This window comes from Rhinoraja longicauda, chromosome 40 (genome assembly GCF_053455715.1).
Source record: "Rhinoraja longicauda isolate Sanriku21f chromosome 40, sRhiLon1.1, whole genome shotgun sequence".
In the NCBI taxonomy this organism is placed as follows: Eukaryota; Metazoa; Chordata; class Chondrichthyes; order Rajiformes; family Arhynchobatidae; genus Rhinoraja; species Rhinoraja longicauda.
The window spans coordinates 11,396,890-11,410,804 of NC_135992.1; the positions used below are offsets into that span (position 1 = coordinate 11,396,890).

General features: G+C 46.2%; 2 protein-coding genes across 2 annotated transcripts in view; one reads left to right on the forward strand and one right to left on the reverse strand.

The window, feature by feature from the left end:
- The window catches only part of LOC144611403 (ferritin heavy chain-like), a 50,595-nt gene that overhangs the window by 4,397 nt on the left and 32,283 nt on the right, over positions 1 to 13,915 (forward strand). The window contains exon 4 of the mRNA XM_078430474.1: positions 5,335 to 5,460. Coding sequence (XP_078286600.1) covers positions 5,335 to 5,460 — 126 coding nt within the window. The remainder of the gene's footprint in view (positions 1 to 5,334; positions 5,461 to 13,915) is intronic.
- Positions 7,050 to 8,216, reverse strand: LOC144611351 (RNA-binding protein 3-like). Its single transcript, XM_078430419.1, has one exon. The coding sequence runs from the start codon at positions 8,137 to 8,139 to the stop codon at positions 7,762 to 7,764; it is 378 nt and encodes a 125-aa protein (XP_078286545.1). The 5' UTR covers positions 8,140 to 8,216; the 3' UTR covers positions 7,050 to 7,761.

Here is a 13,915-nt window from a genome sequence, read left to right on the forward strand (position 1 = left end):
TCTAAATTGGGGCAAGGCCGATTTTAATCTGATAAGGCAGAAGTTGGCCCTGGTGGAGTGGGATCAGCTTCTCGTGGGGAGGACCGCATCAGAACAGTGGGAGTCATTCAAAGGAATAATTGAAAAAGTACAGAGGAAGCATGTTCCCCTAAAGTTTAAGGGTGGGACAAACAAGTCCAAAGAACCTTGGATGTCAAACGATATAGTAGGATTGATTCGAAAAAAAAGGGGGGCTTTTGGAAGGCATAAAGAACTTAAGGCACAGGCATCATTAGAGGAATACAGAAGGTGTAGGGCGGTTCTTAAAAAATAAATTAGGAGAGCAAAAAGGGGCCATGAGATAGCACTAGCGGGCAAAATAAAAGAAAATCCCAAAGTGTTCTATAAGTATATCACGGGTAAGAGGATAACGAGGGAAAGAGTGGGGCCCATCAGGGATCATAGTGGAAAGCTGTGTGTGGAGCCAGAGGATGTAGGAGATGTTTTAAATGAATTTTTTGCATCTGTTTTTACGAGGGAGGAGGGCGATGCGGACTTAGAAATGGAGCAGGAGGGTTGTGATGTTCTTGAGCATATTGCTATTGACAGGGAGGCGGTGCTGGAGGCTCTGGCAGGCTTAAAAGTGGATAAGTCTCCGGGCCCTGACGAGATGTATCCCAGGATGCTGAGAGAGGCAAGGGAGGAGATTGCGGGGGCTCTGGCACAAATTTTCAGAGCCTCTCTTGCAACAGGGGATGTACCGGAGGACAGCTAATGTGGTGCCATTATTTAAAAAGGGCAGTAGGGATAAACCTGGGAACTACAGGCCGGTGAGTCTGACATCGGTGGTGGGGAAGCTGCTAGAAAAGATTCTGAGGGACAGAATCAGTCTTCACTTGGAGGATCGAGGGTTAATGAAGGATAGTCAACATGGCTTTGTTAAGGGAAGGTCGTGTCTGACTAACTTGATTGAATTTTTTGAAGGGGTGACCAAGGAGGTAGATGGGGGTAGTGTAGTGGATGTGGTATACATGGGTTTCAGTAAGGCTTTTGACAAGGTCCCACACAGGAGACTAGTCAAGAAGGTAAGAGCCCATGGGATCCAGGGCACCTTGGCAAAATGGATAAAAAACTGGCTTAGTGACAGAAGGCAGAGGGTGATGGTAGAAGGTTGCTTCTGTGACTGGAGGCCGGTGTCCAGTGGGGTGCCGCAGGGATCTAAGCGGCAACGTACAGGGCATGATCAGCAAGTTTGCAGATGACACAAAGTTAGGGGGGGTGGTGAATAGCGAGGAAGGGATCTGCAAGCTGCAGGAAGATATAGATCAGATGGTCAGATGGGCGGAGCAGTGGCAGATGGAATTTAATCCTGAAAAGTGCGAGGTGATGCACTTTGGCAGGAATAACTTGGAGAGGGAGTACACCATGAATGGAAGGACCCTAGGGAAGACAGGGGTACAGAGGGACCTTGGAGTACAGGTACACAAGTCCTTGAAGGCAGCAGGACAGGTGGACAGGGTGGTCAAAAAGGCATATGGGTTACTGGCCTTCATTAGCCGGGGCATCGAATATAAAAGTAGGGCGGTAATGATGGAATTGTACAGAACACTGGTGAGGCCACAGCTGGAGTATTGTGTACAGTTCTGGTCACCACATTATAGAAAGGATGTGATAGCTTTGGAGAGGGTGCAGAGGAGATCACCAGGATGCTGCCAGGGATGAAGGGCCTCGGCTATGAGGAGAGACTGAGCAGACTGGGGTTGTTTTCCCTGGAGCAGAGAAGGCTGAGAGGGGACATGATCGAGGTGTACAAGATCATGAGGGGCATAGATAAGGTAGATGGCGGGGAACTTCTTCCACTGGTGGAAGGTTCAACAATGAGGGGACGTAGATACAGGGTAAGGGGAGGGAGGTTTCGGGGGGATGTGAGAAATAACTTTTTCACCCAGAGGGTAGTTGGAGTCTGGAATTCCCTGCCTGGGGTGGTGGTGGAGGCGGGAGCACTCACAACGTTTAAGAGCCATTTGGATGGGCACTTGAAATGCTACAACATTCAGGGCCACGGTCCAAATGCGGGAAAATGGGATTAAAATTAGACTGTTTGGTAACGGGCGACACGGACCCGATGGGCCGAAGGGCCTCTTTCTGTGCTGTAGGACACTATGACTCAGTTAAACCGTTACTTTGGATCTGTCTTCACTGAGGAAGATACACACAATCTCCCAAATGTTCTAGGGGCTGGAGAACCTAGGGTGATGGAGGAACTGAAGGAAATCCACATTAGGCAGGAAATGGTTTTGGGTAGACTGATGGGACTGAAGGCTGATAAATCCCCAGGGCCTGATGGTCTGCATCCCAGAGTACTTAAGGAGGTGGCTCTAGAAATAGTGGAAGCATTGGAGATCATTTTTCAATGTTCTATAGATTCAGGATCAGTTCCTGTGGATTGGAGAATAGCAAATGTTATCCCACTTTTTAAGAAAGGAGGGAGAGAGAAAACGGGTAATTATAGACCAGTTAGTCTGACATCAGTGGTGGGGAAAATGCTGGAGTCAATTATAAAAGACGAAATTGCTGAGCATTTGGATAGCAGTAACGGGATCGTTCCGAGTCAGCATGGATTTACGAAGGGGAAATCATGCTTGACAAATCTACTGGAATTTTTTGAGGATGTAACTAGGAAAATTGACAAGGGAGAGTCAGTGGATGTGGTGTACCTCGACTTTCAGAAAGCCTTCGACAAGGTCCCACATAGGAGATTAGTGGGCAAAATTAGGGCACATGGTATTGGGGGTAGGGTACTGGCATGGATAGAAAATTGGTTAACAGACAGAAAGCAAAGAGTGGGGATAAATGGGTCCCTTTCGGAATGGCAGGCAGTGACCAGTGGGGTACCGCAAGGTTCGGTGCTGGGACCCCAGCTATTTACGATATACATTAATGACTTAGACGAAGGGATTAAAAGTACCATTAGCAAATTTGCAGATGATACTAAGTTGGGGGGTAGTGTGAATTGTGAGGAAGATGCAATAAGGCTGCAGGGTGACCTGGACAGGTTGTGTGAGTGGGCGGATACATGGCAGATGCAGTTTAATGTAGATAAGTGTGAGGTTATTCACTTTGGAAGTAAGAATAGAAAGGCAGATTATTATCTGAATGGTGTCAAGTTAGGAGGAGGGGGAGTTCAACGAGATCTGGGTGTCCTAGTGCATCAGTCAATGAAAGGAAGCATGCAGGTTCAGCAGGCAGTGAAGAAAGCCAATGGAATGTTGGCCTTCGTAACAAGAGGAGTTGAGTATAGGAGCAAAGAGGTCCTTCTACAGTTGTACCGGGCCCTGGTGAGACCGCACCTGGAGTACTGTGTGCAGTTTTGGTCTCCAAATTTGAGGAAGGATATTCTTGCTATGGAGGGCGTGCAGCGTAGGTTCACTAGATTAATTTCCGGAATGGCGGGACTGTCGTATGTTGAAAGGCTGGAGCGATTGGGCTTGTATACACTGGAATTTAGAAGGATGAGGGGGGATCTTATTGAAACATATAAGATAATTAGGGGATTGGACACATTAGAGGCAGATAACATGTTCCCAATGTTGGGGGAGTCCAGAACAAGGGGCCACAGTTTGAGAATAAGGGGTAGGCCATTTAGAACGGAGATGAGGAAGAACTTTTTCAGTCAGAGGGTGGTGAAGGTGTGGAATTCTCTGCCTCAGAAGGCAGTGGAGGCCAGTTCGTTGGATGCTTTCAAGAGAGAGCTGGATAGAGCTCTTAAGGATAGCGGAGTGAGGGGGTATGGGGAGAAGGCAGGAACGGGGTACTGATTGATAGTGATCAGCCATGATCGCATTGAATGGCGGTGCTGGCTCGAAGGGCTGAATGGCCTACTCCTGCACCTATTGTCTATTGACTCTATGAATCCGATGGAGAGGCAACAAAAACCTTTTCAGGACACATTTTGAACAAATACCTGTACATCAAAATGTAATGAACAGGATGTTTTATTCTGAGCTGTTATACTTCATGAATACTTTATGCTACAGCTGTTGAACTGCAGCTATATATTTTTTCTGTAGATTAAACATTTATCCACCCAATCTTTCCTGGTTTTGTGCATCAGCAGCAGCAGCAGATTTTTTTTTTTTTAATGGAGATTGTTTAATGGAGAATTATTATTTCAGATCAACCCCGCACACTAACACTATTCTACTCACACTAGGGGCAATGTTTATATTTACCAAGCCAATTTAATAATAACAATTAAAAAAATAATTTGTCATATGTAGGTTGGCACAGGGCCAACAGTACAATGAAATGTATTTGACAAGACAACGGGTCAGCTCAGCAGTAATATTCCAAGGATAAATAAGATTTTAAAAATGATATTAGCAAGGTAAAAATAAAATATTAAAAATAGGTAAAAAGACAATATTAAAAATAGGTAAAAAGATATTAAAAATAATCAACATGTATGATGTAAAATGTGTTTATGAGTTCAGAAGCCTGATGGAAGAAACTGTTCTTAAGTCTGGTGGTACGCGCAACCATACTCCTGTATCGTCTGCCTGACGGTAACAAGGAGAACAGCCTGCGTGCTAGGTGGCTGTGGTCCTTGATGATGCTGCGTGCCTTCCGCAGGCACTGCCGGTAGAAAATGTCCTGAATGGCCGGGAGACAGTTGCCAGTGATGTTCTGTGCCGTCTTCACTACTCTCTTTAGTGATTTGTGGCTGTGGGCAGAACAGTTCCCGTACCAGACTGTAATGCTTGTCTGTACGGAGTTTGTACGTTCTCCCCGTCAGCTGTATAATTTACCTACATACCTGCACGTCTTTAGTGTGGGAGGAAACCGAAGATCTCGGAGAAAACCCACGCAGGTCACAGGGAGAATAATAATAATAATATATTCCTGTATTCGTCCCACATCGGGGACGTTTACAGTGCTACAGCAGCAAAGTGGATAGCAAGAGATGAGAAAAAACTTTTTCACCCAGAGTTGTGAATTTGGGGAATTATCTGCCAGAGGGCAGTGGAGGCCAATTTACTGGATGAATTTAAAAGAGTTAGAGCTTTGGGTGCTAGTGGAATCACGGGATATGGGGAGAAGGCAGACACGGGTTACTGATTGTGTATGATCAGCCAGTACTGGCTCGAAGGGCCAAATGGCCTCCTCCTGCACCTATTTTCTATGCTTCTATGTCTATGTTTCTAACCTACAAACCTGTACGTCTTTGGAGTGTGGGAGGAAACCGGAGCATCCGGAGAAAACCCAAGCAGATCACGGGGAGAACGTACAAACTCTTTCGCTGCGCCACCATGCCGCCCACTAAAGTAGAATCTTAATTCTGTCTTATACCTGCAGAAACCAGCCAAGAAAGAGTGGGGGAGTGGGCTGGAGGCAACACAGGACGCCCTGGAATTACAGAAAAACGTCAACAAGTCTCTCCTTGATCTGCACCAGCTAGCAACTGATAAAGAGGATCCTCAGGTAACGAGAATTACCTGAACCCTAGAGAGAGCATTCACCTTCGATGGGCTGTCTGGTCTAGACCGTACAATGATCAGTCTGACGGGCTAATGGAATCAAGGCATATGGGGAGAATGCCGGAACAGGGTACTGATTCTAAATGATCAGCCATGATCATATTGATTGCTGGTGCTGGCTCGAAGGGCCGAATGGCCTACTCCTGCAACTATTTTCTATGTTTCTAGAGCGTTATAATATCTCTTAAGGGGGAATGAATACAGTACAACAGGAAAACCATGCTTCAGTTTCAATGGACATTGGTGAGACCTTATTTGGAGTAGAGTCTACAATATAGGCCTCTTTTTTTAAAAGAAAGGTTGTTAATGCATTGGAAACATTTCAAAGATTTATTAGACCAATATCTGGAATGTCCAATGTCTTGTCATGAGAAAATGTTGAATAGCCTAAGCTAAGTTTAGTTTAGAGACACAGTGCGGAAACAGGCCCAAAGACTCCACACTGACCAGCGATCCCCGCACACTAACGCTACCCGACACACACTGGAGATCATTTTACATTTATACCAAGTCAATTAACCTCCAAACCTGGACCTCTTTGGAGAGCGGGAGGAAACTGGAGATCTCGGAGAAAACCCGCGCGGTCACTGGGAAGAACGTACAAACTCCGTACAGACAGCGCCTGTAGTCGGGATCGAACCCGGGTCTCTGGCGCTGCAAGGCAGGAGCTCTACGGCTGCGCCACCGTGCCGCCATTCATGGGAGTACAAAGATGTCCCATGCAGACAGAAATGCAGAGTTGCAGTTAATCTCAGATCAGCCATTATCTTATTAAATGACAGGGCAGGCTAGGTGGGCTGAATGGCCTACTCCTGCTTCTGTTGTGTATCTAACAGATGCACCACACTGATCTGTTGACCTTCGCAGATACTGCTCATATGCTCATGCGATAGGAGCAGAATTAGGCCCTTCGGCCCATCAAGTCTACACCGCCATTCAATCGTGGCTGATCTATCTCTCCCTCCCAACCCCATTCTCCTGCCATTCTCCCCATAACCCCTGACATCCGCACTAACGAAGAATCTATCTATCTCTGACGTAAAAATATCCATTGACTTGGCCTCCACACCTTCTGTGGCAATGAATTCCAGATTCACCACCCTCTGACTAAAGAAATCCCTCCTCATCTCCTTCCTGGAAAAACGTCCTTTTATTCTGAGGCTGTGCCCTCTGGTCCTCGACTCTCTCCCACTGGTGGAAATACCCTCCAAAGAGCAGTCCACCACACCTGGTAATTTTGTTGCATGAAGTAAATCCTATTTTTTTTTCCGAGCTGTGCAATTTCCTGGAGTCCAATTTCCTGAACATCAATGTGGAATTCATGAAGACACTGGGAGACCACATCACGAGCCTGAAGGGACTGAGTGCAGGCCAGACCGGTGGAATGGGAGAGTACCTGTTTGACCAGCACAGCCTTGAATGAAGGGTTTTGACTGTGGAAAGCAAGCCATCACCTTCCACACCTCTCACCACCACCCCAACATGCTGTCTGTAAAATACCAAAGTATCTCACACTGAATGTTAAGACGTCTGTCTCAGAAAACAAGGACTTTTATTGATGTAATAAATGTTTCCAGAAAAACAAAATGGCCAACTGATGGCGTTTGATAAGGTCAACATCTCCGAACACCTTGACTAAGAACATCAATAACTATGATACATACAGAATACAGAATAGCTTTATTTGTCATTCGTTTTACCGAACGATCTCCCCACTTCACCAGTTTCTTTTCCATATACATAAGTTCGTAAGCTCATTAGCACGGTGGCACAGCGGTGGAGTTGCTGCCTTTTCAGTGCCAGGGACCCGGGTTCGATTCTGACCACTTTTTTTTTCTTTTTTCAATTCCACTTTTTAATATTCCCACTTTTTGCAAAGACAATTTCGTACAAAACATGTGCGTGTTCAGCTTTCCGTCAAAACAAGTTGCCCAAAATTAAAGGAGCCGCCCTCCCACCCCGCGCCCGAATTTTCAGCATCGGGAGAGACCCCGCAGGATCACTGCGCCCACCCAACCCACCACCCAACGGGGAGGGGGGAAGGGGAGGGGGTGAGAGAGAGAGGGGGGGGAGAGAGAGAGAGAGAGAGGGAGGGCGCCGCCGGGGACAGTCCGTCAGAGGGAGGCCTTTATCTAACACGCCTCGTGGACCGGGACTCTGCGCCTCCCCGCTCCCCCTGCAGGGGAATGACTAGGGAGAGGAAATGGGGCCTCGGAGACGAGGCCGGGCACAGTCACAGCTTCGGTCATTGGTACGTGTTGCGGCCTTGGTAGCCGCCGCCGCCTCGGGACTGAGAGTAGCCTCTGCCGCGGTCGTAGTCCCGCCGGTAGCCGCCGCCTCCGCCCTGAGAGTAGCCGCCGCCGCCGCCCGATTTCCTGTCGGCGTGATCCACGCGGATGTCGCGGCCGTCCAGGGACTTGCCGTTCATGGCCTCCATGGCGCCGCGGGCATCGCGCGGGTTCTCGAAGGTGATGAAGCCGAAACCTCGGGACATGTTGGTATCTCGGTCCTTGATGACGCGGACCTCGGAGATCTGCCCGTACTTGCAGAACGCCTGTTCCAGGGTCTGCTCGTCCGTCTCAAAATGGAGGCCGCCGACGAATAACTTTCCTTCATCAGACATCTTAGATGTTCGCGGCCTGTCTTCCCTCTGCTGTTAACTCGGCGGCTGCTGCTCGATTCTGACCACGTTTGTACGTCCCCCCCCCCCCGTGACCTGCGTGGGTTGTTTCCGGTTACCTCCCACACTCCAAAGACGTGCAGGTTTATTGTTTCATTGGTCTACTCCGCCACAAAAATTCTCCTAAACTCAGCAATACAGGGTGAAAAAGTTACCCCTCAGATTCCTATTAAATCTTTTCCCCTTCACCTTGAACCTATGTCCTCTGGTCCTCGATTCCCCTGCTCTGGGCAAGAGCCTTGAATGAAGGGTCTTGACTGTGGAAAGCAAGCCATCACCTTCCACACCTCTCACCACCACCCCAACATGCTGTCTGTAAAATACCAAAGTATCTCACACTGAATGTTAAGACGTCTGTCTCAGAAAACAAGGCTACTTTTATTGATGTAATAAATGTTCCCAGAAAAACAAAATGACCAATTGATGGCGTTTGATAAGGTCAACATCACCGAACACCTTGACTAAGAACATCAATAACTATGATACATCTCCCCACTTCGCCAGTTTCTTTTCAATAGACAATAGGTGCAGGAGTAGGCCATTCAGCCCTTCGAGCCAGCACCGCCATTCAATGCGATCATGGCTGATCACTCTCAATCAGTACCCCGTTCCTGCCTTCTCCCCATACCCCCTCACTCCGCTATCCTTCAGAGCTCTATCCAGCTCGCTTGAAAGCATCCAACGAACTGGCCTCCACTGCCTTCTGAGGCAGAGAATTCCACACCTTCACCACGCTCTGATTGAAAAAGTTCTTCCTCATCTCCGTTCTAAATGGCCTACCACGGTAGCGCAGCGGTAGAGTTGCTGCTTTACAGCGAATGCAGCGCCGGAGACTCAGGTTCGATCCTGACTACGGGTGCTGCACTGTAAGGAGTTTGTACGTTCTCCCCGTGACCTGCGTGGGTTTTCTCCGAGATCTTCGGTTTCCTCCCACACTCCAAAGACGTACAGGTATGTAGGTTAATTGGCTGGGTAAATGTAAAAATTGTCCCTAATGGGTGTAGGATAGTGTTAATGTACGGGGATCGCTGGGCGGCACGGACTTGGTGGGCCGAAAAGGCCTGTTTCCGGCTGTATATATATGATATGATATGATATTCTTAAACTGTGGCCCCTTGTTCTGGACTCCCCAAACATTGGGAACATGTTTCCTGCCTCTAATGTGTCCAATCCCCTAATTATCTTATATGTTTCAATAAGATCCCCCCTCATCCTTCTAAATTCCAGTGTATACAAGCCTAATTGCTCCAGCCTTTCAACATACGACAGTCCCGCCATTCCGGGAATTAACCTAGTGAACTTACGCTGCACGCCCTCAATAGCAAGAATATCCTTCCTCAAATTTGGAGACCAAAACTGCACACAGTACGAATATACATGTTCGTAATCTCATTAGCACGGTGGCGCAGCGGTGGAGTTGCTGCCTTTCAGTGCTTCAGAGTACCGTAGTTGACGCTTTGCTGCAAATTTTGCCGGTTCCGTAGAACTACCCAGGTTGGACGACGAGGACGTAAATCAGCTCCCACCCCACTGCCTTCTGAATTGGCCTAACAAGCTGCTTAACTCAAAGACAGCTGGGTGAAAATAACCACTGACCACACCACTGATGCAAATCCCATAATGATTAAAGAAAACGATAACCAGTTACCAAATGAAAAAGATTTTAAAATAATTATTATTGATTCCAGCTGCAGGGTCTCTACCCAAAACGTCAACAATCTTTCTCCCCACAGATACTGCTAACCCATGAGTTCTTCCAGTTTGTTTTTTTTTGTTCCAGATTCTGGCATCTTTCAGTCTATATCTCTAATTTATTTTCCATACTTCTTAAATTAAATCCAGTCAATAATGAAATTGTTACCCTGCAAGACAATGCGTCTTCGTATGATAAAACCAAATGAACGTACAATTACTCTGACAAATGTCAAGGCAAGAGAGATTAGCTCAGGTTCAGAACTTACGATGGAGAGGTAAAAATAGGAGGCATAGAGTTCCATATTAATCATCCGATTGATACCAGTCTCAATTTCCTTATGATGGCGTAGGCGTATAGTATGGTCCATTCTGATTTGATTTCTCTTATTCAGTCAAATAACTGATGTTAAAGGTGAACCGAGCAATATAAAAACTAATATTTGTCAAAAGGAAATCCACAAACAATACATAGGTGCATCTGAATTTATACTGCTTAGGAGCACTGGAATTTCAGGTTGCAGCATGCTCGATTACTGATAGTCCCTTCAGCTAATAAAATGCTTTGATTCCACTGCTGACAGAAAGGAGAGATGGCGTGAAAGCATTGCAGGGCATGGTCATTTTGACAAGGCACATCCTGGAACTGTCATTGTATATTAGTTCACCTGGAAGCCTCCATTGTTAAAGTTCGTTTCTTAAAACAGACAACAACATAAACAGTTAAAGGTAAACCAAGCAAAGCTTTAATTATCGTCAGATGGGAGTGGGGGGATCAGTGCTAAGGGTGTATGACCATACTTAGCACTCCCCTTGCTTCCACTCAAAGATACAGCATTTTTATACAGAATTTGCAGCAAGAATGTTTAACACAACATTTCCTTCAAATCAATCACATTGTATTAGAACACAATATACTTGTCACCCTAAAGTCATAAAGTATTTTACACAATAAGTCATTAGTCAAAGGTAAGGACCCTTATCATACCACAGAAGGTCCTGTTTTCACATTCCCACAAATAGTCAACAGTTAACCACATCCTAATCTTAACAAGAGCATTGTCCATCGTCTTTACCAGACATCTTACCGAGGGATAACAGGATGCACTGCTCGAGAGACTTTAAGAATTGCATAGTCTTATCCTGCCTGGGGCAATTTTGCAAACATCAGCTATTCAGGACCAAAAGTTTAGGCTCATCCTGTTCATTCATTCTACCATTTTATTATTCCTGTGGTTTCCAGGGATTGTAAGTTTTAGCTACCAGACACATCCTTATGCGCAATTAGCATTCCTTCACCTTCAACAATATAGAAGCCCCAAAAGCATAATGGCCAAGCATCCAATCATCCAAAGTTAATAGCCATTAACTCTTTCACCATGTGCAAAATCTTAAAGGTTTACATTCTAATGAATAGATGGGGATGGAACAGTCTGATAAGTGATGGGTAGATAGGTGAAAATGTGGGGGGGGGGGGGGGGGGGGAATAAAAGGGCAATATGAGACTCAGGGTGGCAGATGAGCATACAAAGGAGAGGAAAGGAGTAGCGTGACTTGGCTGGTGGGAAATGATGGGAGAAATATGTGCACACCAGCAATACTTGAAATTGAAGATGTCAATGTTCATACCCATTGGGTTGGTGGCACCCAAGTGGAATATTAGATAATGATCTTCCAGTTTGCCTCTGGCATTCTCGCAAGGACAGAAAGATAGGTATGAGAGTTGAAGGGGGAGTTAAAATGGTTAACAACTGGGATCTCCTGCAGCTACAATTGCACTGTTCAAAGGGCAGCTGGATAAGTACATGGAAGGAAATAATTTGCAAATCTAGGAGCAGATGGTAGGGAAATTGGACTGCTCTTAAATACAGCTGATACATGCTTAAAAGACTAATTGGCTTCCTTCCATTTTGTGCTTCTATGAAACAGCTTGCATATCATAAAGGCGCCGTAACCATGATATAATGGGGAAAGGTGTGCGGAGAACCAGTAGTCTCCCTTGGGCTCGCAATTAAAAACTTTGGGCGTTGCTATTTTTATTATGTTTCCAGTATAACCAATATATTTACTACTTAAGAATTGCACTTCCTCCTTGTGACTCTGTATAGTTCCGAACATGTCAGTATTTTGACTGTGGTATTAAAGAAAGCCACCATTTGCTTTTGATGGCGGTACAGTATATTAATCACACATGTGAAGGGTTTATCAGTCACAGTTCGCAGTGGTCTTTTGCAGTTGTTCTGGCATAAACATACTGAGTAAGAGTTATTTTTTTAGGTTTCCCTTTCATCGCCAGTTTTATGTTGACTAGAGAAATGGAAATATTTTAATGTATTCTTTCAACGCCTTGACCTACCTTCGAGGGAGGGGAAAACTCTTTGTACTCCCCAAATGGCGGCCTAATGGGACAAAGCTAGATGATGCCACACTCAAAATGGCAGGCCAAAAAGGACAAAGCCAGATGATGCCATACTCAACGCTCAAAATGGCAGGCCAAATGGGACAACGTCAGATGATAGCACACTCAAAATGGCGGGCCAAAGGGGACAAAGCCAGATGATGCTACACTCAAAATGGCGGGCCAAATGGGACAAAGCCAGACAATGCCATACTCAACGCTCACGAGGATGGAGCCAAAACCAACTCCCAAAATGGGGAGGCAATGGACTGTAGTTGCTGAAATTGGAGCCAAGGAAAAAATGCTGCAGAAACTCAGCTGGTCATGTGGCATCTATAGAGGCAAAGAGATGGGCGACGTTTCCAGTGCAGACCCTTCATTAGCACCAAAATGGTAGCCGGGGAGGGACGAGAGCTGACACCACGCAAAATGGTGACCCGGGCACAAAGCAGCGGAAAATGAATCAAATGCCTCGTTTGAGACCTCGGGAAGACCAAGCGCAGGCTCGGCGATTGTTTTGCTGAACACCTCCGCTCAGTCCGCCTTGGCCTACACAATCTCCCGGTTGCTAAGCACTTTAACTCCCCCTCCCATTCCCATACTGACCTTTTTGGACCTCCTCCACTGTCATAGTGAGGCCCACCGCACCTATTACCCAGCGGTATGAATATTGATTTCTCTAACTTCAAGTAACCCTTGCTTTCCCCTCTCTCTCCGTTCCTCCCCCACCCTAGTTCTCCGACTAGTTTCACTGTCCTCCTGATTAATTTTACTGATTGTGTGCCTCATTGTTACCTTCACCTCAGCCAACAATGAACTATTCAACATTTTCCTTGAACATTGTCTGCTTTGATCTGTCGTTTTCACACCTTACATTTCTATATCTCTCGTCTCCCTCTCCCCTGACTCTCAGTCTAAAGAAGGGTCTCAATTTGAAACGTCAACCATTTCTTCTCTCCAGAGATGCTGCCTGTCCCGTTGAATTACTCCAGCATTTTGTGTCTACCTTCTGTGTAAGCGTTTGACGCCACTGGGTCTATACTCGCTGGAGTTTAGAGGGATGAGGGGGGACCTCATTGAAACATATAGAATAGTGAAAGGCCTGGATAGGATGGATGTGGAGAGGATGTTTCCACCAGTGGGAGAGTCTAGGACTATAGGTCCTATGAATAAAAGGACATCACCTTAGGAAGGAGATGAGTTTATTTAGTCAGAGGGTGGTGAATCTGTGGAATTCATTGCCACAAAAGGCTGTGGAGTCCAAGTCAATGGATATTTTTAAGGCAGAGATTATCTATCTCTTGATTAGTAAAGGTATCAGGGGTTATGGGGTGAAATCAGGAGAATGGGGTTGATAGGGATAGATCAGCCATGATTGAATGACGGACTAAACTTGATGGGCCTAATAGCCTAATTCTGCTCCTATTACTTATGGCCTTACATGTACTTGCGCCCCGCAGCCCTGCTTCCCGGGAAAACTCTGTGCTGAACTAACTCAACTAATGTAATAAGTTTTACGTAGCTAGGCCGTATATTAACAATACTGTCTCAGATATTGATAGAGTGGCACAGTAGTAGAGTTGCTGCCTCACAGCGCCAGAGATCCGGGTTTGGTCCTGACTACAGGTG